At 34.3% G+C, this 22,460-nt stretch overlaps 1 protein-coding gene across 1 annotated transcript in view; it reads left to right on the plus strand.

Moving 5' to 3' along the window:
* The first annotated feature begins 2,102 nt into the window (after positions 1 to 2,102).
* The window catches only part of LOC113511366 (metabotropic glutamate receptor 2-like), a 96,408-nt gene continuing 76,050 nt past the window's right edge, over positions 2,103 to 22,460 (plus strand). Inside the window, exons 1-4 of the mRNA XM_052902260.1 lie at positions 2,103 to 2,782; positions 8,106 to 8,248; positions 12,559 to 12,729; positions 16,014 to 16,158. Of these exons, the coding sequence (XP_052758220.1) occupies positions 2,170 to 2,782; positions 8,106 to 8,248; positions 12,559 to 12,729; positions 16,014 to 16,158 (1,072 nt within the window). The 5' untranslated portion in view covers positions 2,103 to 2,169. The remainder of the gene's footprint in view (positions 2,783 to 8,105; positions 8,249 to 12,558; positions 12,730 to 16,013; positions 16,159 to 22,460) is intronic.

Here is a 22,460-nt window from a genome sequence, read left to right on the forward strand (position 1 = left end):
TTTGCATTACCACTGAGGACTCAGGTATTATTCTTCTGTACCCTGTAAATTCGTAATAGGAAAATTATATGAATAGAAATATATTATACACATTCCTATATTTTAATTCAGTTTAATTAAATTTTTTATGGATGATAATGGAATGATAATCCCGCCTGCGCTATCGGTATACACTAACGGGGCACCAGTGAGGGATGATAGGTGAAGGTGAAAGGGCAGGTCAGTTAGCCCATCGTGACGAATTTAAAGATAAATTAGTCACGATGGTTTCCAAGGGGAACCGCGTGTAGGTCGCCCTGATAAGGTGTATTAATAGTAATGACTAGTATAACATTACATTATCTGTGGTAATGGGGAATAACCTCCCTATTACTAACAATCCCTTCCCCCCAGTTTAATTAATTTATATTGCCGTGTGGTCCCGGTACAGAATAGGCCACCCATTTCTTTCCCGTGAGTGTCGTAAGAGGCGACTAAGGGAGGACGAAAAATAGGTAGCAACAACCCTTTTAAAATATCTCTAAAGCCTAACTGCGGTCGCCAATCTGCCGGCCAAGCGTGGCAACTACTGGCAAATCCCCTTAAGGGGGAGGCTTATGTTCAACAGTGGACTTTTAAAGGCTGATATAATAATGATAAATTTATATTTTACTGTCATTTAAAATTTGTGATCATAAATTAGAAGTAATATTGTTTTGCTACAAATTTTTAATAGGAAAAAACCTTTCCAAGCAAATAACAAAGGACATGTCAAGTCCTTCTAAACATTGTTCCGATAAAAATTACTCAGAAATTGTCTATTGTTTAATTTGACATTGTCTATTGTTTATTTTATTTGAAAAGAGACGGGCTGTTTTCAAATTATTTGAATTACATTTAATTATATATATAAACTGTAAGGATATAATATCATTAATTTTAGCTTGTCCACTTTTTATATAATTTTGTTAAATAATCTGACTAGCGACCTACACCAACTTCACGCTGGTATATATATATATATATATATATATATATATATATATATATATATATATATATATATATATATATATATATATATATATATATATCGTTCTGGTACGTATCTGGCTCTCCATCTATCCAATGCGGCAATCCAATCCATATCTCAGGCAATCCAACGCGGAAATGCCGCAAGTGTCACGGGGACCTTTGGGTCGGGTACGGATCATGAATACGACTGATCATTATTATTCTTTTTTTGTGATTCTATGAAATATATTAGTTATTTTTTTTATATGAAATATATAAGGATTTTATTTTTTTCCTGGTAATAGATAAATTCAAACAATACGCGGCCGTAACATGGGCATAATTATTTTTAATGATTTAAAAAAATGCTTTAACTATGTAATTTACAAGTGATATATATATAATTACAGCCCATATTACAGCTGCGTATTGTTTGAATTTATCTATTACCAAGAAAAAAATAAAATCCCCTTTTTGATATTAATGTAAATTAACTTACCAAAAATATTTAACGTGCATTCTCTTTTCATTCCTGTGCATCAGATTGTCTCTATAATACATAATATCTTTTTCCAAATAGACTACGAGAGTCTAACGAGCTATAGTGTGAAAGCGTAGGTAAATATTTTACATACTTACTGCAATATTTTATTTGCTTTATAACAAAGAGTGCAAACGAGCATGTGGCTCACCTGATGGTTAGTGAAGATGCCCATGAGCACTCACAACATAGTAGGAATTACAGATGTACCGCTATCCTTTTAAAAATAATATAGATAGATAGATAGATAGATAGATACTCTTTATTGTTTCCTCCAAAAGATTACAATAGTAAACTTATTATAGATATAAACAATTACAAGAAATAATCATAATGAGAAAACAATGGGCGACCTAATCGCTAAAAGCGATTCTAAATCTATTCCAGGCAACCTTTGGATGGAGAGGAGTAATTATAAACTATTTGATAATTATATGGTACAGCATTTACCTATCATCGGCCTAGAAACTTGATGCCAAAAAATACCATCCTAATTATAAAACGAAGAGATATTTAAGTGATTTCATAAAACATAATTCAAAATTGATTTCATTTGTTACAGATTAAAATGTACGGGTTGCATTCACCAACATGGACCCAACACTTGAGCATGGCATGAGACACACAACAGTAACATGCGACCCGGCCAGCGCTGGTTGGCGACGACTATGCTCCTCATCATCACGCAGCGATCGGAAATGAGGCCAGACAGATATAGGGACGAGCGTGACTTCTACAAAGAGAACCCAAGCATCAGACATCACCATCGGCATAAGCATAAACACACGAACGTGCCAAATTTGGATGATTTAAAAGATAGCAACCTCTATGACTCCATTAGTAACTTCAAAGATGGTTTACATTTAATCGATAGAGATTTAGTTAGTTACGATATGATACCGCTGAGAGACGAAAGGGAAAGCGATTGGTTAAACATGTCCAACGATCAAATAGGTGAAGTGAAAGACAAAAAACACCATCCACACTGGCCCATAAAGAGAGAAGCAGTTATTGAAGGCGATTTAGTACTCGGAGGCCTAATGATGGTGCACGAGAGATCCGATAACATGACTTGTGGGCCAGTGATGCCACAAGGCGGTGTTCAGGCGTTAGAGACAATGTTATACACGTTAGATATAATTAACAACGAACTGAAATTGTTGCCGGGAGTGACGCTTGGAGCTCATATATTAGATGACTGTGATAAAGACACTTATGGACTGGAAATGGCGGTGGATTTTATCAAAGGTACGTATTTATTAAATTTATTTCATTAATTTTACAACAAGATATATATTTATTTGTAGCCCATTTATTTATTTCTTTTTATTGTTGATTTTGGGTCACAAAATAACCGACTTCAATTGTGACAAATTCAGTTATTTTGAAATAAAAACTAAACTAGTGAAAGGATTTCGATAACATTTCTATGGGAATAACCAGTAAGTATATCCTTTCATATTAAAGATATTTCCATATCAATTTACAACCGATGAAGTTATGAGGTAATAAACAAAAAAAAACATACAACCAAAACGAAAACCCTTCCTTTTTGAAGTCGGTTGAAAAAGAAGAGGACTCACAATTTGTTAAGCTATATTTTCGTCAATTTCGAACTGATTTTGATAATTCCTTTTGCGATCGGTAGATTTTTCTCTCGCGGTGATTTCAAATAAATTTTATTATGATTGACACGTGTAATGTTTTAAATCGAATAAACCGCTGACATCTCATCGTACATAAATTCGTTTATCTGTTTTAAAATAAGTAATAATGAGATTAGTACATAATCATAATTTGTCACGCTTCTATGTAAAGCAATATTTACATATAGCTTTTAAATTTATAATATAAACAGGTACATTTTATTCCACCAGAAAAAAAGACACGTACGTCAATCGTGCAAAAACTATTTTGATTTAAAAATCGAACTATACTAAGATATCTCTTTGAAATTTAAAAAAAGAATTTTTCAAATTAGTAAAAAAAAATTCAACAGAATTGAGCACTTCCTTTTTATGAAGATATTTTAAAAGTAAAATAGTCCATGTATTTATATTACAAGATGCATCGTTAAGCGTACACTTCTTTGCATTTAGTCGATGCAACTGCATCTCACACATTTACTTTAATGATATATCTCTCCAAGTTGTAATTTAAAGTTTTCATTAAGCGTCGTGGAACGTCGTCACACAGATGCTCTTTTGAAGTGCACGTTGCAAGATTTACACGATTTCCTTTCGATATTTATTTTCGATTTCCGCTCAACAAACTTGCAGCTAGTATGAAAGTGGTTGCACTGTTGCAGCTTTATTATGTACCAGTGGCCGCAACTTTATTTGCATCGAAGTTGTTTACGTACTTTGTAAAAAGCAACTCCCATATATTTCACCTTCAATCTCTGCATACCAATCTGCTGATGGTAGAGAGAAATACTTGATTAATCCGCATACAATATAGTTGAGTAGGGGGGGAAAGGGATTACTAACATAATAGGGTCTAACTGACCCATTGCCAGATTGACCTCCACGCGGTTCCCCCTGGAAACCATCGTGGTTAATTCTAGTGGAATTCGTCACAATGGGCTCACTGACCTGCTTTTACGTCACCTATCATCCCTCAGTGGTGCTCCGCATATACCGACAGCGCACGGTTACCATTCCATTATCATCCATTAAAAAAATATAGTTGAGTTTCTAAATTACACTATAAATTGTATCAATTAAAAAAAAAAAAGCTCTTTTGTCGTTAGAAACTGGCAAACAAACAGTAAAGTTACCTGTCTCCTGATAATCATTATCCATGCCTTGTGATCTTGGCATGGAATGGGCTAACCCTTCCTTTCTCATGGGTGTCGTATGAGGCAATTAAGAAAACTTAGATAGATGGATAGAAGCGTGTCTATTAAAACATTACTAAAGCCTAACTGCGGTTGCCAATCTGCCTGCCAAGCGTGGTAACTACTGACAAAATCCTGCCAATAAGGGGAATATACATTAATATACATGCAAATCTAACAATATTAAGTTATAAAAATAAACAGAATAAAGGAAATAACATTAAAGTTTAACTAGAAGATTACAGTTAAGAAAATTTTAACTCTATTGGTGTTATCTACATTAAATATATACAATTACAGTTATGTAGAAGTACTTTAAGTTTTATTGATACTAAGCAAGCTAAAATATTGTTTTGTATCTTTAAGCGAAAGAGGTTTGTTTGAATCGAAGCATTTGGCGTTCCATTGTTTCTGCCTACCCTAATGGGAGACAGGCGTGATCGATATGTATGTATGTATGTATATCTTTAAGTGGTGCAATAAATATAATATAAATAAATAATCATTTATATATCATTGTAGAACAATAGCAACCAATAAGAATTCTAGCTGAGTAACAATAACTTGTTAACAAATATATCGGCTTCCCTGTATCTACCATATACTAACAGCAAAATGTAGTCTTCGCTGCAATTTCATTGGCTTTATTTCACTCGCAGACGTTACTTGAGTGTTTCATTTATTACAAAACGTTACGAGCCGTAGCTGTTCTCCTGCAATTCTATGCAATATGCAAAACTATTTCTCTACGATACAATTATATTTATATTTCGAACATAATGTTTACTAGAAGAGCAAATCAACAACTATATTGCTGTGTGCAAAGTAAAGTCACTTGTGTGTAAAATCAAAGGAAATAAATGGCCATATAGAAAATTCTTTATTCTTACATCTTTTTTTTTATACAACTTAGAATGACAAACAAGCTGACGGCCCACCTGATGGAAAGCGGTAACCGTCGCCTATAGACATGAGCAGTACCATGGATAGAACAGAGTATACTGTTTCGCCCATGATACCCCCCATGCGTTGCCGTTCCTGAGGACTCAGGTGTTATTCCTCTGTATCCTGTAAATTCACGCCATATCCCACCCTTCAAACCAATATTTATGAGATAACATAAAAAGTAATATTGAGAATTTATAATAATAGATGCATGGATGATTGTTACTTGTTCACGCAATAACCATTGAACTAATTTATATAAAATTTGGCACACGTGTAGGTCATATACTAACTTAGTACATAAAGTACTTTATGTACTAATTCTCGCGCGCAAAGTTACGAGATACTGCTTGTAAATTATACGTTTTATTGGGGGTATGTACTATACTTTTTTCATCGCAAGATTTCTAAAAAATGATTATAGGAACAAATTGTATAGATTAATTTGTGCAAAAACAGAGCCTGTACAAACACGCCTGGCCAAGTCGAACACTCAGCTTGTAAAATGAGCTCCCTGCAGAGGTTTTCCCAAGAGACTACAGCATGGGGTTCTTCAAAAGGGGGGTAAAGAGGTTTCTTCAGGGTCGGCAACGCACGCGTAATACCTCTAGTATTGCAGGTGTTCATAGGCTACGGTAACCACTTACCATCAGGTGGGCCGTATTGTTTTCCACCTTAATGGTATAAAAAAAATAAGTGATAAATTATTATTTATTTATTTATATTTATTCGCATGCTGCGTGGTACAAATTAGTTATTATAATAAGTAAGCACATAAGACACGTGACCCTATGGGGGTAGGGGCACCGCAATTTACAGATAGAACCGTCCACTTTTGATGGCCGTTAAAATCACATAGTATTGTTTATTTTTATTTATATTATTATATTATAAACTAGCGTACAGTCCCGACGTCGCACGGGTGGACATTTTTACATTATAAAAAGTGGCCATTAAGGCTGCACACGCGACGGAAGCTTAAAAATAAAGTAACTTCTCCCGTTTTCCCAACATTTCCCATCACTGCTCTGCTCCTATTGATCGTAGCGTGATGAAAAGCAGCCGGATTAGCAACCGCAGTTAGGCTTTGGTGATGTTTTAAGAGGAACTCTGCTACCCATCCCGCGCCCTCCTTAGTCGTCTCTCACCACACCTACGGAAAAGGAATGGGTGGCTTATTCTATGCAGGTACCACACGGCAGTATAAATTCATATAGGTATATTATTCTAAGTTTCTCTAACTAAAAGTTTATAGGCAGCATGGTCTCCGACCTTAGACTGTTCCACAACGGAACAAACGTACTAAAAAAAAAAAACTAAAAGTTGACAGATTTTTTGCACATGACACTATTTATAAATTTGTATATAAATTTAAGGTTTAAAGAAATGGCAGGTACATGACACCAGGTGTGCTGTTAACATGTTTATCCAATTCTTTAAAAAAAATCTTATTTATCAATTTTGAAATTTTGTTTTTTAATTTAATTGTGTTTGTCTAATAAATCAAGTATCTAGAATAATTGTACCAAGTTTCGTTAAAATCCGTCGAGTAGTTTTTGTTTCTATAACGAACATACAGACAGACAAAAATTTCACTGATTGCATTTTTGGCATCAGTATCGATCACTAATCACCGCCTGATAGTTATTTTGGAAATATATTTCATGTACAGAATTGATCTCTCTACAGATTTATTATAAGTATAGATTAAATGTAATAATACATATTAGGTACTCATATTTAAAAAATTCAATAAATCTATAATATAAACATATAATATATATATGAATGAATGAATGAATGAGTATACTTTATTTGCATTATACAATATAGGAAATAAGCAAGACAATTTACAAACATAACGATACAATTGTATAAGTACAGTAAGGCGGTCTTATTGCTGAGAGTAATCTTTTCAAGACAACCTTAAGGTAATGGACTAATTGTTGTACAAGTAGGTATGATAGTGCTGTATAATTAAAAAAGCATCTTTTGCAAATTAAAAATATATAAAAATTATATACATATATACACACATATATACATACATATTCACATACATATATATACATATACATACACATACATACATACACAATCACATACATATACATATCAATCAAACAAAATTATATAATCCCATGCATATATGTTAAATATGTACCCAATACTAGGATACATATAAATAATTATAGGCACAAGGAAAACAACCTATCATAAAATAAATAATTATATAAATACATAAATAAAGAATGCCAATTTTTAAATGAAGAAGAATCAGATAGATAAAAGATAATCTTTCACTTGTCGTTTGAAAGCATCAATGGATTTTGTACTTCTAATAACAACAGGCAATGAATTCCATAACCTAATGCTTGAAACAGTGGGCCAACTGACCTACATTCGTTCTCACCTATCATCTTCCACTGGTGCCTCGTCGGTGTTTACCGATAGCCCGGGCGGGGTTACCATTGCATTTTCATCTATTAAAAAATAAGTAACTTACCTTAGTCGCCTTTTACGACACTCACGGGAAAACAAGGGGTGGTCCATTCTATGCCGGGACCATGCTGTGTGCACATGTTGTGGCAAGTTTACCTGATCAATACATTTTGACACAAGATGTTTAAGAAAATTAATATAATTTAAAATAAATATCTAACACACGTGGAAATCGGGTCGATCAGAGGGTTCAGACACTCACAGGAAAGAAAGGTCTGACCCATTATCTATTATATATGTATAATCATTAACCATTAGATTAATATATGTTTTACCTATACCCAGGCTCAATAAGTAACATCGACGATGCTGAGTACGCCTGCAACGCGACCGCAGTTCGGAAGGTGATATCAGGAGTGGTCGGGGCCGCCTCGAGCGTCACCTCCGTACAAGTGGCCAACTTACTACGACTCTTCAAGATTCCACAGGTAAAGACTGCATTAGGCATTATGGGGGTACGGGGGGTAAAGCGATTGATAGTAATGGGGATTAACTGGCCTCGTGTTAGCAATATACCCTATCAGATCGACCTCCACACGGTTTCCCTTGGAAATCATTGTGATTTCTATACGATGAGCTAACAGAGATGCCTCGAGGGAAAAGGATTGTTAGTAATGGGGTCAAATAGCCTAATTACTAGCAATATACCCTGTCAGGTCGACCTCCACGTGATTCTCCCTGAAAACCATCGTGTCTAATTCTAGTTGAATTCGTCAGGATGGGCTAACTGGCCTGCTTTTATCCTCATCAGTCATCTATCACTGGTGCCCCGCCAGTGTATACCGATAGCACAGGCGGGGTTACCATACCATTATCGCCCATTAATAAAAAACAAAGATGCCATTTCATTCTCACCTATCATCCTTTATCTATACCTCTTAAAGGGTTTTTTGACCCGTCCCTTCCCGGTCTAGTGCGGCGTTTTTTTTTTTTAATGAATGATAATGGAATGGTATCCCTGCCTGCGCTATCGGTATACGCTAGAAGGGTACCAGTGAGTGATGATAGGTGAGACTGAAGCAGGTCAGTTAGCACACCGTGACGCATCTAACAATAAATCAATCACGATGGTTTCCAGGAGGAGGTCGACCTGACAGGGTATATTGCTAGCAATAGGTCCCCATTACTAACAATCCCTTCTCCCCCCTAGTTCGGCGTTATGTGGATAAAGCTTTATGAAATGAAAAATGTTACTATGTACCTAGTATGTAAAAGCAAAAGGACTGATTACGAGGCCCCGTCAAAGCTAATATGAGACTGACATGCCAAATAAGAGATGGCGCTACATGCATGACAGGGAAGTCACTAACAGTGATTTCCTTTGAGTTGATACGAAACATTTTTATCTTAGACGTAACTTCAAAGACGTATTAGAGTGTAAGTAATAAAAAAACTTATTTTATTCATCCAAAAGTAAAAGAGCGTCTAATATTTAGTTTCAAATATCAACATTATTTTCGTATGATACAAATTCACACTAATTTAATATTTTATTATTTTACATTTTTTTTTTTTTTGATGATAATGGAATGGTAACGGGCTGGCGGGGCACCAGTGAGGAATGAGTTGAGAATGAAAGCAAGTCAGTTGGCCCGTCGTAATTATTGTCAGAATAATTAACCATAATGGTTTCCAGTCCCTTTTTCCCCAATTTTTTTCTTAAATTGTCAGAGTGTTTCCATACAAATGCTTCGCTAAAAACAGATATTTTTCATCCATGTGTACGTAGATAGGGTTACCGTAATGTACATTTATTACTTATTATATGGGAAAAATATTATTGTACGTTTAAATAAAAAAAAAGATGCAAAATTCTTATACTAGCTGACCCTGCAAACGTTGTTTTACCATATACATTATTTCTAGAACTATACATGAAATTTTATCCTACTACAATTATTATATTCGATTGCCATCTTGCAACCCTATTGCGGAATATAAAAATCGCGATTAAAAAACAGGAGTTGATCGTAAAAGGGTGAAAATTTAAAGTTGTATCTATTTTTCAATGCTAAATCATAATAAAGACAAAAAAAATGTTAAAAAAATAAAAAAAAAAATATTTAAGGGTGGATCACCCTTATTATTGAGGGATCTGAAAAATAGATGTTCGCCGATTCTCAGCCCTACCCGATATGCACATAAAATTTCATAAAAATCGGTAAAGCCGTCTCGGAGTAGATTGGTAACAAACACCGCGACACGAGAATTTTATATATTACATTTGAAATAACAAGATAAATATTGTAATCGAAACGATGAGCATCTTTACTGAATACTATTCACTCTTTTATAGGCCAAAAAACTCATAAACATAAGTCTATCTTTTAAGAAAACCCATCTAATTCATAGTAGATGCAACAAACTGATGCAAAAAATGTAAGCATTAGCATTAGATGGAGTTACGACCTCAAATGCATTGCAGGGAGTCAGTGGATGCAGGTGGCTCAGGACGTTCTTTATGGCAGTCTATGGGGGAGGCTTATGTCCAGCAGTGGACGGATAATGGCTGAAATGACGATGATATGCTCTACTATTCATGCAAAATGTATAAATCAATCAAATAAATCATTCATTCATTCAAAATCGAGGCGTTTTACTAATAAGCGAATATAAGATAGGATCCAAAGTAAAAGAGACAAATTTGTAAACTTTTTAATTGTAAATAATAAATTTAAAATTACAATAACATAAATATTAATAATCTACCGTCATCATTACAAACAGGCATTCTGTAAATTGGCAATTTAATTTTGTTCATGTCCCTTCCAGTGAAAAAGTAATTTTTGTTCATAGAATAATATTAATTAAAAATATTATGATGTTTTAATTAATTAACTTAATTAAAAATTAACTCAAACTAATAATCGAGGTAAAGTTTAAAGTGGCGACGTTTTCGCAATAGCATTATGTTTTAATTAAACTCATTGTTTTCTGTTGGGTAGAATCCTAACTAAAGAATAATACCTACCAGCACTAATTAATTTTCTATCTGTACATTTTCTTAGGTTTAAACTTAAATACTTCAATGATATTACAATTCGTGTTTCTACCGTGAAACAGTTGTGTTTGCATGGCTGCGTTTTGGTTTGAAGAGTGGAATATGGCGTGAATTTACAGGGTACAGAGGAATAACACCCGAGTCCTCAGGAATGGCAACGCATGGGGAGTATCGTAGGCGAAACAGTATACTCCTTTATGTTCATGGTACTGCTCATGTCTATAGGCGACGGTTATCACTTTCCATCAGGTGGGTCGTCAGCTTGTTTGCCATTCTAAGTTGTATAAAAAACAAAATAATAAGCAGTATCCCGCAGCTTTGCTCGATTGGCTGTGAACACTTATACAATATTTTCTTTCTGCTATCGTACATGATTAGTCCAAGAAACTTTATTTATCTCCGCAATTGTTTAGGATATTTTTTATTAGGGAATTTTAATAGAATAAAACTACGTATTATCCGATTCTTTCTTATAATAATAATAATAATCGGGCACTCTCGATGGTGTTTTTGGTGGATGTCACCATACCGCATGACGAGAACCTCGTGAAAGCCGAAACCGAGAAGAAAAGAAAATATCTCGATCTGGCTCACGAGGTGACCGAAATGTGGGGGGTGACATCCACCGAAATCATTCCAATCGTTATGTCGGTAAACGGTCTTATCCCAACCAGTCTGGAACAACATCTCAGACGGTTGGGATTCCGAGGCGGCTCACTCCCGGGAAAGATGCAGAAAGCGGTGCTCTTAGATTCTGCCCGCATTGTACGCCGGTTTCTCTCCCTGGGGCCCTGAACCCCGGCCGACTGTGCTTCTGCCGGGGGTTAGTTTGCCATCTCCTCTCCTTAAGAGGGGAGATGTGAATTTTCTAGAAATAATAATACAATAATAAATGTATTTCTTTATACAAAGGTAGTTACTTACATTACAGGGTTTGGTTACTCCTGTTAAGCAAAGATTGCTTGTGTTAGGAGAAACCGCTCTTTCATAATAATTATGGAGACATATTACTTCTCTTTTATTTTTTTTTTAAATATTAATCTAAAGGAATTAGATTTATGTTTCGTACACAAATATAATTATAAATACGAAAGTTTGCACAGATATACCTATACATTACATCATAAATTACTGTACGAATTTAAATTGAATGGTACATAGATAGTTTATATACAAATTTGGAGTATAGGATTTTTTTTTAATGGGTGATAATGGAATGGTAACCCCGCCTGCGCTATCGGGATATGCTGGCGGGAGCACCAGCGAAGAAAGATAGGTGAGGATGAAGCACGTCAGTTGGCCCATCGTGAAGAATTCAACAAAAATTGTTCACGGTGGTTTCCAGGGGGAACCACGTGGAGGTCGAGCTAATAGGGCATATTGCTAACAATGGGGCTGTCAAACTCCATTGCTAACAATCCCTTTCCCCCCCAGTATAGGATATTTTATTGTGATTTATGTGATTGGTCGACGACGACGACAGATCTTCTGATCCTTCTGGTGGAAGCGTTAGGTGAAGACCTCGGGGCAAGGAAGAGATCCAAGGGAGTAGATGCCCCAGTAGTTAAATCCGGGGTAAAGGAGAACTCCCCGAGGTCTCTATCAACCCGTCTCAAGAAGGGCTTGACGACCTTGATTGATTTTTTAAAGAACGTTTATTGCTGCATTTACAAATGGCCTCCTTTCTTTTGTAGACAAATATATACTTGTCAAATACATATATTTTCTTATATCCAGGTATCATTCTTCTCAACATCACCGGAGCTGTCGAACAAGGCCCGATTTGAATACTTCACGCGCACAATCCCATCTGACCTGCACCAAGTGAAAGCCATGGTGGAAATTGTCAAGAGGCTGGGATGGAGTTACGTGTCCATCATTTATGAGGAGTCCAGTTATGGGATTAAGGTTTGTATATAATATCTATAATCTATTTCTAGTATAACATAATATATATATATATATATATATATATATATATATAATGAGTAGGGATAATATTTATATTATTATATGTATTACATCTCCCATGTCTAGAACTAACAAAAAATTTTTCATCGTGCCTCCTACCAAATTGTTTATAATTACTCCTCTCCATCCAAAGGTTGCCTGGAAGAGATCGCTCTTAGCGATAACGTCACCCATTATTTTCTCATTGTGATTATTTCTTGTAATTGTTTATATTTATAATAAGTTTACTATTGTAATCTTTTGGAGGAACCAATAAAGAGTATCTATCTATCTATCTATCTAACATAATAAAAATTTACGCAAACTTTAGTAGACTCGATTAATTCGGACAAAGATAAAAATAATAAATATAATAATTACTACTATTGGACTGATCTCCAATTACTATTATTATTAATTAATTATACTTTATTAATAATTAATTATACTTTATTATTAATTAATTATACTTTATTATTAATTTAATTATAAATTATTATAATGTTAATTTAAAATGACACGTTATTTAACGCTGTTCGTGTATTTGCCTCCAAAATTATGAGCATACATACATTTTGAATGTGCGCAATCCTCTAATACTACAAAGCGTGGTACCAAATTAACTTTAAAAATTCAATAATTAAATATACGAATAAGACGGGCATTTGCATACAATATTTACTCTATATCAAGTCTCATGTGTTTATATTCCAAATAAATGTAGACGAGAAGACTTTATTTCAAGACATATGAAAGAATTTAAATTTACTTGCCAGAAACATTGTAGATAAGATGTTGCATTTGTCAAGTTTACAAGATGTCCATTATGTTTCGCCACATTAAATGGCATGCAAATATTTAACCATTGAATTTATATATATATATATATATATATATATATATATATATATTCTTTATTGCACTTGTAAATTACAATGTTAATGCATTTATAAATATTGTGAGCAAGGGTGGACTTATCTCTGACAGAGATCTCTTCCAGTCAACCCAATGCAGTTAGAAAACATGTTGCTAGCGGGCAGCTGAAGTGCTACAACTATTAATATTTAGTATACATAAACAAATATACAGTTAAATAAAATATTAAGATACATAATAAAATATTACATAAATACATATACTATAAATAAATATAATATCTACCTACTTATACAGTGGATGTTAAAATAAATGAATATACTACCTAGAATAGAATTTACACACAGGTAGGTTATTTTATATTTTAAATATGTATATTATTATATATATATATATATATATATATATATATATATATATATATATATATATATATATATATATATATATATATTTAATTATTTACTACATTATATATAACATCTAAATTGGCATTAATGCATGTACATAAGGAACGGTCCTGAATCACCTACATCCCTTCCCGACTCCCTACAATGCATTTGAGGTCATCACTTCATCTATGGTATGGCAGTGAATTTACAAGGTACAGAGGAATAACACCTGAGTCCTCAGGAATGGCGACACTGTTATGTCCATGGTACTGTTCATGTCTATAAGCGACGGCTACCACTTTCTATCAAGTGGGCCGTAAGCTTGTTTGCCATTTTAAGTGGCATAAAAAAATAAAAAATATAATGGGGGTCTTCCTACACTGTGTACGGGGTCACCGCTCGAAAACCTTTCTTCCCTGTCAATTGTCCGTTCTTCGAGCTATATGACCGGTCTACTGCCTCTTCAGTTTGTTGATCCTTCGGACTATGTCGGTTACTTTGTTTTTTTTTTAATAAAATAGAAAATGCCAGCCTAAATGGTTGCGTACAACGCGGTTTCAGAGATGCTTTCTCCCACGAACACTCAGGTTATGGAATGAGCTCCCTGCCGAGGTTTTCCCGAGAGACTACAGCGTGGGGTTCTTCAAAAGGGGGGTAAAGAGGTTTCTTCAGGGTCGGCAACGCGCGCGTAATACCTCTGGTATTGCAGGCGTTCATAGGCTACGGTAACCGCTTACCATCAGGTGGGCCGTATGCTTGTTTGCCACCTCAGTGGTATAAAAAAAAAAAACTATTGTTCATATTGTACTAATCAACTACTGTCCAAACTACTAAACAATTAAATCTAAATAAACTATTCAATCGATGCACGGGAATACGAAAGAAGTACGAAAGAAGTGCAAGAAAATCAATCGCATGATATATGTATATATTATCGATAGCTTCGTGAATATTTAAATCGTCCTATTTGCCACAAATTCATCACACTTTCAATCCTATATCAAGTGCACAGAGTTGCAATTACATTATCAAATATAAAATGCATAAAGTCCAGTTTGAAAGCTATCAATTTCAATTAGTTCACATACAAATTAATTTATGGTAAGTTTAATTAATTTAAACTTAATGCAAATTGACATATAATATTTTATAGTTCATAATAATTATGATTAAGTAAAATTGAAAATGATATATGGAATAAATTTGAATTAATTTATGTTGCACTACTTAAAATGACGTTTCAAAATTGGCATTAATTATATTATTGACAGAATTATTAATAACGCCATTTTTTGGTCTGAAAAACACTTATAAAAAAAAAAGGTTTAAAATTGCTGATGTTGTCTTATAAAATACATACTATCACAGTGTGTATTTTATAAAACAGTATGGTTTTTTTTTTTGTATAAAAATTTTTTTAGTACATAGAGTCAATTAAAACTAAGACATTTGAATTTTTAAAATAAAATTTTGAAAATTACACTAAACTACTACACTTCATTATTAACTATTTGTTACTACTTTGACCACCTATGAAGCATAGTGGTAGGCACGTTACTTTGCTTATATGAGGTCCTGGGTGCAATTCCAGATCGGACCAATATGAAACAAACTTTTTAAGTTAGCACGGATACAGAGATATTGGACTGTGTCTCCCCATGTTCGTTGCTTGTTCCTCATGACATGCGCACATACACACACACACACACACGCACGCACGCACGCACGCACGCTTGCACGCACTCATGCACGCACGCACACTCGCACACACACACATATCTTGCGTGCGTGCGTGTGTGTGTGCGTGCGTGTGTGCGTGCGTGCGCGTATGTGTATATGTGTGTTTGTATATATATGGCTTGTGGATTAAGGAATTGAATTGATTATATTTAGCATTTATTATTTATTATGCACAAAATCCTACTATTTATGTATTTTTACCATAATATTTGTTCAATGAAAAGTTTTTTACAGGCCTTCGAAGAGTTAGAGGCACTCCTAGCCCGCAACGGCATCTGCATAGCGGTGAAAGAGAAGTTGGTGAAAGACTCCGGGGTGGCGGAAGAAAATTCCTACGACAACATCATCAAGAAACTGCTGATGAAACCAAGAGCTAGAGGTATGTTGAATAAGTTCTTTAATAATATGTTCACGACCTCAGTCTGTAACGGGGTAGTTTTTTTTTTTTATATAACATAGGCCACCCATAGGCACCCGCAAAAGAAGTTGCATGTGTGTTGCCAGCGTTTTAAGAAGGAGTATGCTCGTTTATTGTATGTAGGTTTCAATGTTGTATCTATTTGGATGGAAATACTCCTGCTAGGAGTAGGTTCCATGCTTTGGTTGTGCATGGAAGAAAGTGTTTACGGAATGTCATGGCATTTATACAGTCAGAGGCGTCTAGACTGTAGGCGTTATGGTGAACGAACGATAACGTGATAGAGGACCTGTGTTGCCAGATTAGGTAATTTTTTACCCAACTTTAAGTAAAAAATTGTCTCTTATTTTTTTTTTATCTCAAATTTCTGCTTAAAGTTTTAACAAATGTATTTTAACAGAAATGGATATTTTATCATCACTCATAATAGTGATTACATTGTAAAAGATGTTATTAATAGATAAAAGTTTATGATTGGATAATAGTGAACTAAATCATATCATTTCGGACTAACTAAACTTACCAGACAGGCTGTATGCTTGTTTGCAACTTTCGTCGTTAAAGGAAAAGAAAAAAAAAATCCCACTTAGAAAGAACGAACATAATTTTTTACTTCGCAAACTTATGTAAAAATGGAATTGATTTCAAATTCGAGGCGTTAAACGTAATTTGGCGTATGATTTTCTTTTAACGTTTGACAGGTAATGCAGATGTTGCCATACTTTCCGAAGGGCCCCTCATAAAAATTCTTACGCGTACACCACATTATACAAAACGCATATTTTTTTTTTTATTGTAACCCTTTACCTGCTATAACCGTACAATCCATTTTTATGCCATAAGAATGGGATATTAATCTTGCTATGGTATTATATTGGTACGGTAATATATCTTGACGAACCTTATCTGCTCCCATTATTTAACTACTAATAATAACTTATAGTTAATATTAAACTTTAGTTAATTTTAAACTTTAACATTGTTTACACATATAATCGGGACTTAACAAGATGTAAAAGCCTTTACAGGTAAGTACATAGTACCTACATCGCTCTCTCTTCAGTCGTACACTCTTGACAGAGTGGTCGTGGTTTTCACAATGATAGTGGATCGTCGATGAGGCTCTCCTTCGCGATTGAGGTCCTCGCAATCTGTCTCCATCTACTTCTGTTCGCCGCTGAGCGAGAGCATTCCACAAAAGACTGCTGTGTGGCCGTTTTGATGAGGTCAGTCCATTGCGTTGGTGATCTACCCCGAGAATGTTGGGGGGAAAGGGATTGTTAGTAATGGAGACTGAGAATCCCATTGCTAGCAATATACCCAACCAGGTCGACCTCCTCGCGGTTCCCCCTGGAAACTATCATGGTTAATTCCTGATGAATTTATCATGATGGGCTAACTGGCCTGTTTTTATTCTCATCTATTGCCCTTCACTGGTGCTCCGCCAGCGTATCCCGTTAGCGCAGGCGGAGTTACCCATTTTCACCCATAAAGAAAAAAACCCCGAGAACGTTTGCCTTGTACCGCTTGGACAATTGGACGTTCCATACAATCTTCATTCCGGATGATATGGCCCAAGTACTTGAGAATTCGTATACAAACAGTCGACGACAATCTCTCTCTGATTTTCAGTGCGTTCAGAATGGAAACGTTAGTTCGAAAGGCAGTCCAAGGTATTTGCAGCAGTCGTCGCCAGCACCACATCTCTAGAGCATAAATTTTTCGGCGTTCTTGTTGCCTGATCGTCCAAGTTTCTGCGCTATACAGACAAATTGGAAAACCAAACTCTTCATTATATGCATTGTCTTCTGTCTGTCTGTTTTCTTCTGTCTTCTAGATTTTATGCAGTTTACTCACAGCTGTTTTTGTGAAAACGTACAGTACCTTCATACGTGCTGCTTTATTACCGACGTTTCGACGTGGATTGAACCACGTCGTGGGCACAACAGGACTGAAGTGGATGTCTGGGTACTTTTAGGTCAGCCTTTCCCAAAGGGGGCGATAACGCCCCCTTGTAGGCACTGCAAGCCTAAAGTAAGAGACTCAGAATAAAATGATGAATTTACAGAATTTACACAATAATTTATTAATTTAATTTAAAGTAGCAGTATTTTTTAAGTAAATGAAAAAATAGGGGCGCTAAAAAATAATTTATTCCCAAAGTGGGCAGTAGACAAAATAAGTTTGGGAACCCCTGCTCTAGATAATAATGGTGACAGTATGAGGGTACTCGAAGAGAATACGCGCTGTCAGGCGAATACGACGCTCACTTCAGTCGTGGCGTGACCACGACGTGGTACAATCCACGTGGAAACGTCGGCAATAAAGAAGCAGGTACGTAAGTGCTATTTACCTGTAAAAGCTTCTATCCCGTTAAGTCCCGATTGTGTATTTAAAATAACTTATTATTAATTTATTTATTAGCTCAAACAACATTTATTTATTTATACAACTTAGAATGGCAAACAAGCTGACGGCCCACCTGATGGAAAGTGGTAACCGTCGCCTATAGATATGAGCAGTACCATTGACACAACAAAGTATACTGTTTCGCCTATAATAACCCCCATGCGTTGCCATTCCTGAGGACTCAGGTGTTATTCCTTTGTACCCTGTAAATTCACTGCCCACCCATCAAACCAAAACACAGCCATGCAAACACAGCTGCTTTACGGTTGAAACACGAATGTGACAGAGGTACCCAAGCAAACGACTTTTGTACAAAGTCTCCCTCTGGTAACCAGGCTCAAACAATAATCATTAAATGCGGCATACACAATCTATTTATCATAAATACATATTATTATTAGAGTTTTTTTTTATCCTGGTCACACAAACGTAGTCGCAGACATAGCTAGTGACTTCAGAAACTTAGTTACAAATCCTTTTATACAATTTTTTTTTCTCAAAAAAAAAATAAAAACAGCAACTTTAACATGGCAACATCAATATTAACCAGTCTCAGAATTCGTATTTAGAAAAAAAAAACGAGATGTTACATGCAAAGTATTCGAATTTAGAATGCGGAATCGAATATTAATAAGTAGATTTTTCTCCGAAAATAAAAAAAAAAACTTATCGGACCCACAACTCCATCGATTCCAAGAAGGATCAAAAGCAGAGTTGAATTGAAAATTTGCAGCCACAGATAAATACGGCGAAGATATTGCGTGATATATACATAAAAAATAAATACGTGTTTACGACCATCTGCTTATTGAAGCCGCTTAAAGAGACCGGTTACACCAAATCGTAAACGCTCAATCAATAAATAGATCTAAGCGTATTAAAATCACTTGTCCAAATATACACAAAAAAAATTTAAGACCGCTTCAAGATACCGGTTATACCTAATGATAAACCCTTAATTAATTAATATAATTAACGTATGAAAATACCCATCCAAATGTACGCAAAAAATGAATGAACAATATCTCCTTTTTAAAGTCATTTTAAGAGACCGGTTTCACTTAATTGTAAACCCTCAGTCAATAAATAGATCTAAGCATATTATAATGATCCATCCAAATGTACAGAAAAAAAATAATAATAATAAATTTTTAAGGCCGCTTAAAGAGATCGATTACACCTAATCGTAAACTCTCGATCAATGAACAGAACTAAACGTACTATAATTACCCATCCAAATATACACAAAAAAAAATTACAGCATCTCCTTTTTAAATCTGTTTTAAAACACCAATTACACCTAATCGTAAAGCCTTGATCAATAAATAGAACTAAGTGTATTATAATAATCCATTCAAATGTACACAAAAAAATAAGAAATGAATTTATAACATCTCCTTTTTAAGGCCGTTTAAAGAGACCGGTTACACCTAATCGTAAACTCTCAATCAATAAATAGAACTGAGCGTATTATAATCACCCATCCAAATGTACCCATCGTTAAATGTTAATGATTGGTTATAGGGTGTGGAGATTCAATTTCTGTAGCCAGTTTAGCGAGAAATTGTCTCTGCGTAGCAGCTGCTATCTACTTTGTACAACCGTGAACAGACGTTATTTATCTGAAGCGTGTTACCACAATATGGCGAGGGTTGATAGGACAAGGTTAGTTTATACCCCCAATTTTCTTTTACGCGGGATTAGATGAGCTCCGCCGTTCGCCGTTTTGTTTTCCTTGGATTATGACAATGACTTGTTGCTGTTTTACTCGGATTAGATTGTATTATTTTAATGGAACACTACGAAATTTATACAGTGTGAAATCAATATGAAATTAGCCGTATATAAAACTAAGAATTTGCTAATGCTATAAAATATATTGGGACAATAATTATATGAAATAAAAATTCTAAATTCAGAAAGAATAATACGGTCATTTCAGTACCTATAGGTCTATTCTCTGCAAGCTTATTTAATTTTTATGTTTCTCTTTACATGCAAAATATTACAGTATAATATTTTTTCTGAAAAAGGTGTTTATCTTGCGGAAGTCCATATCACTAGATTCGTTTCAAATCTTTCATAAATTTTAATCAAATGGTACTGGTTAAAAACCAGCGCTGTGCAGCTGTCCACATTGCGCTGGGACACTCACAGCATCAGCTGAGCCGGTTCCTTTTGCCGGGTGTGGGACACTTTTTGTATATTTTAGTTATATTTTATATTGTAATTGTATATTTACTGGCAATAAATGTTCCTATTCTATTCTATTCAAACAACCAGTAATATAATTATTGTTTGTGGAAAAGCTATTTAAAATATTTAACATGTATTTTTAAAATATTTTAATTAAGTTTATTCACTATTATTTATTATTCAATTTCTACTGATTTATAAAATTGTATAGAATATTTGGTTTGAATAGGTGATACAAATAAGTAAACAATTCCATATTCATTTTTAACGTCTGTAAATAAAAAAAAATCAATAAATATCTTCGTACATACCAGATTATATTAATGATTAAATAATTTATAATAAGAAATAATTATGTTATAAAGATATAACTACAAGAAAAAGAAACATCTTTGATTTCATATTATCCTATATGAATATTGTTTATAAACCCTTTTAAACTCTGATCTTAGAGGTTAATGGAACTAATATACAGATTATCCACCAGTTAACCAATGGGATGATCGAGTTTTAGCATTTAAATGAGCCCGGTTCCATTTTGACGGAGAGTTAATTAAAAATGTAAAATTATTTAAATTGAATTTTGCCTGTGAAACGTTCATTTAACTAAATTAAATCGAACTGTAATATTTTAATTTATGAACAACTAATAATGATCTTGACTTTGTCTGCGTTACAAGAATAAAAAGTAACATATGCTCTCAGTGCCAAATTATATATATATATATATATATATATATATATATATATCAAGTTTGATTTTGTATTATACGGGATCAATTTTTTTATGCAACTTAGAATGATAAATAAGCTGACGGCCCACCTGATGGAAAGTGATAATCGTCGCCAATAGACATTAGCACTACCCATGCGTTGCCATTCCTGAGAACTCAGGTGTTATTCCTCTGTACCATTCTGTAAATTCACTGCCACATCCCACATTTCAAACCGAAACACAGCCATACAAACACAACTTTTTCACGATATGAGGCTTAATCCTGATATTGAAATCCTGATATTGTATCAACCTCCTTTATCTCCCCCCCCCCCCTCCTCCCCCCTCTTTAAACAATAAGTTATAACAGGAATAAAGATAAAATAAGTAATACGGATAAATTCCTGATTACTGAAAATATAATCCTATCAGGTAGACCTCTACATGCTGCCCCCTGGGAGCTATCACACTCAGTTTCTAGCTTTGTCATGATATTAACTGACTTAATTTTCACTTATTATCCCTCATTGTTCCACATAGGTAAAAGGGCTTATCTAATCAAAAAATTACGATTTTCTTGCAGTTTCCAAACAATAGTTGTGATTATTTCTTGTAAGTGTTTATATTTATAATTAGTTTACTATTGTAACTTTTTAGAGGAAACAATAAAGAGTATCTATCTATAGTTACTTAGCTCATATATATTTACATCATATTAAAGATGTGCACGTATTAAAACCGAAAAGATATGTTTACTTAATATTTAATTCAAATTATGATTTATATCATTTAATTAAATGTGACATTTTTATTATGAAATCATAAATGTTTTCAAATTGAAAACCAATTTCATTTATATTCATAAGTTTAGTTCATGTAAATCATATGTCATTAATAGATGTCGCTGTAATTACAGATTAATATTCATCACTATATAGAAGCA

The sequence above is a fragment of the Galleria mellonella genome, unplaced genomic scaffold (genome assembly GCF_026898425.1).
Source record: "Galleria mellonella isolate WM207_F2 unplaced genomic scaffold, CSIRO_AGI_GalMel_v1 utg89, whole genome shotgun sequence".
NCBI lineage: Eukaryota > Metazoa > Arthropoda > Insecta > Lepidoptera > Pyralidae > Galleria > Galleria mellonella.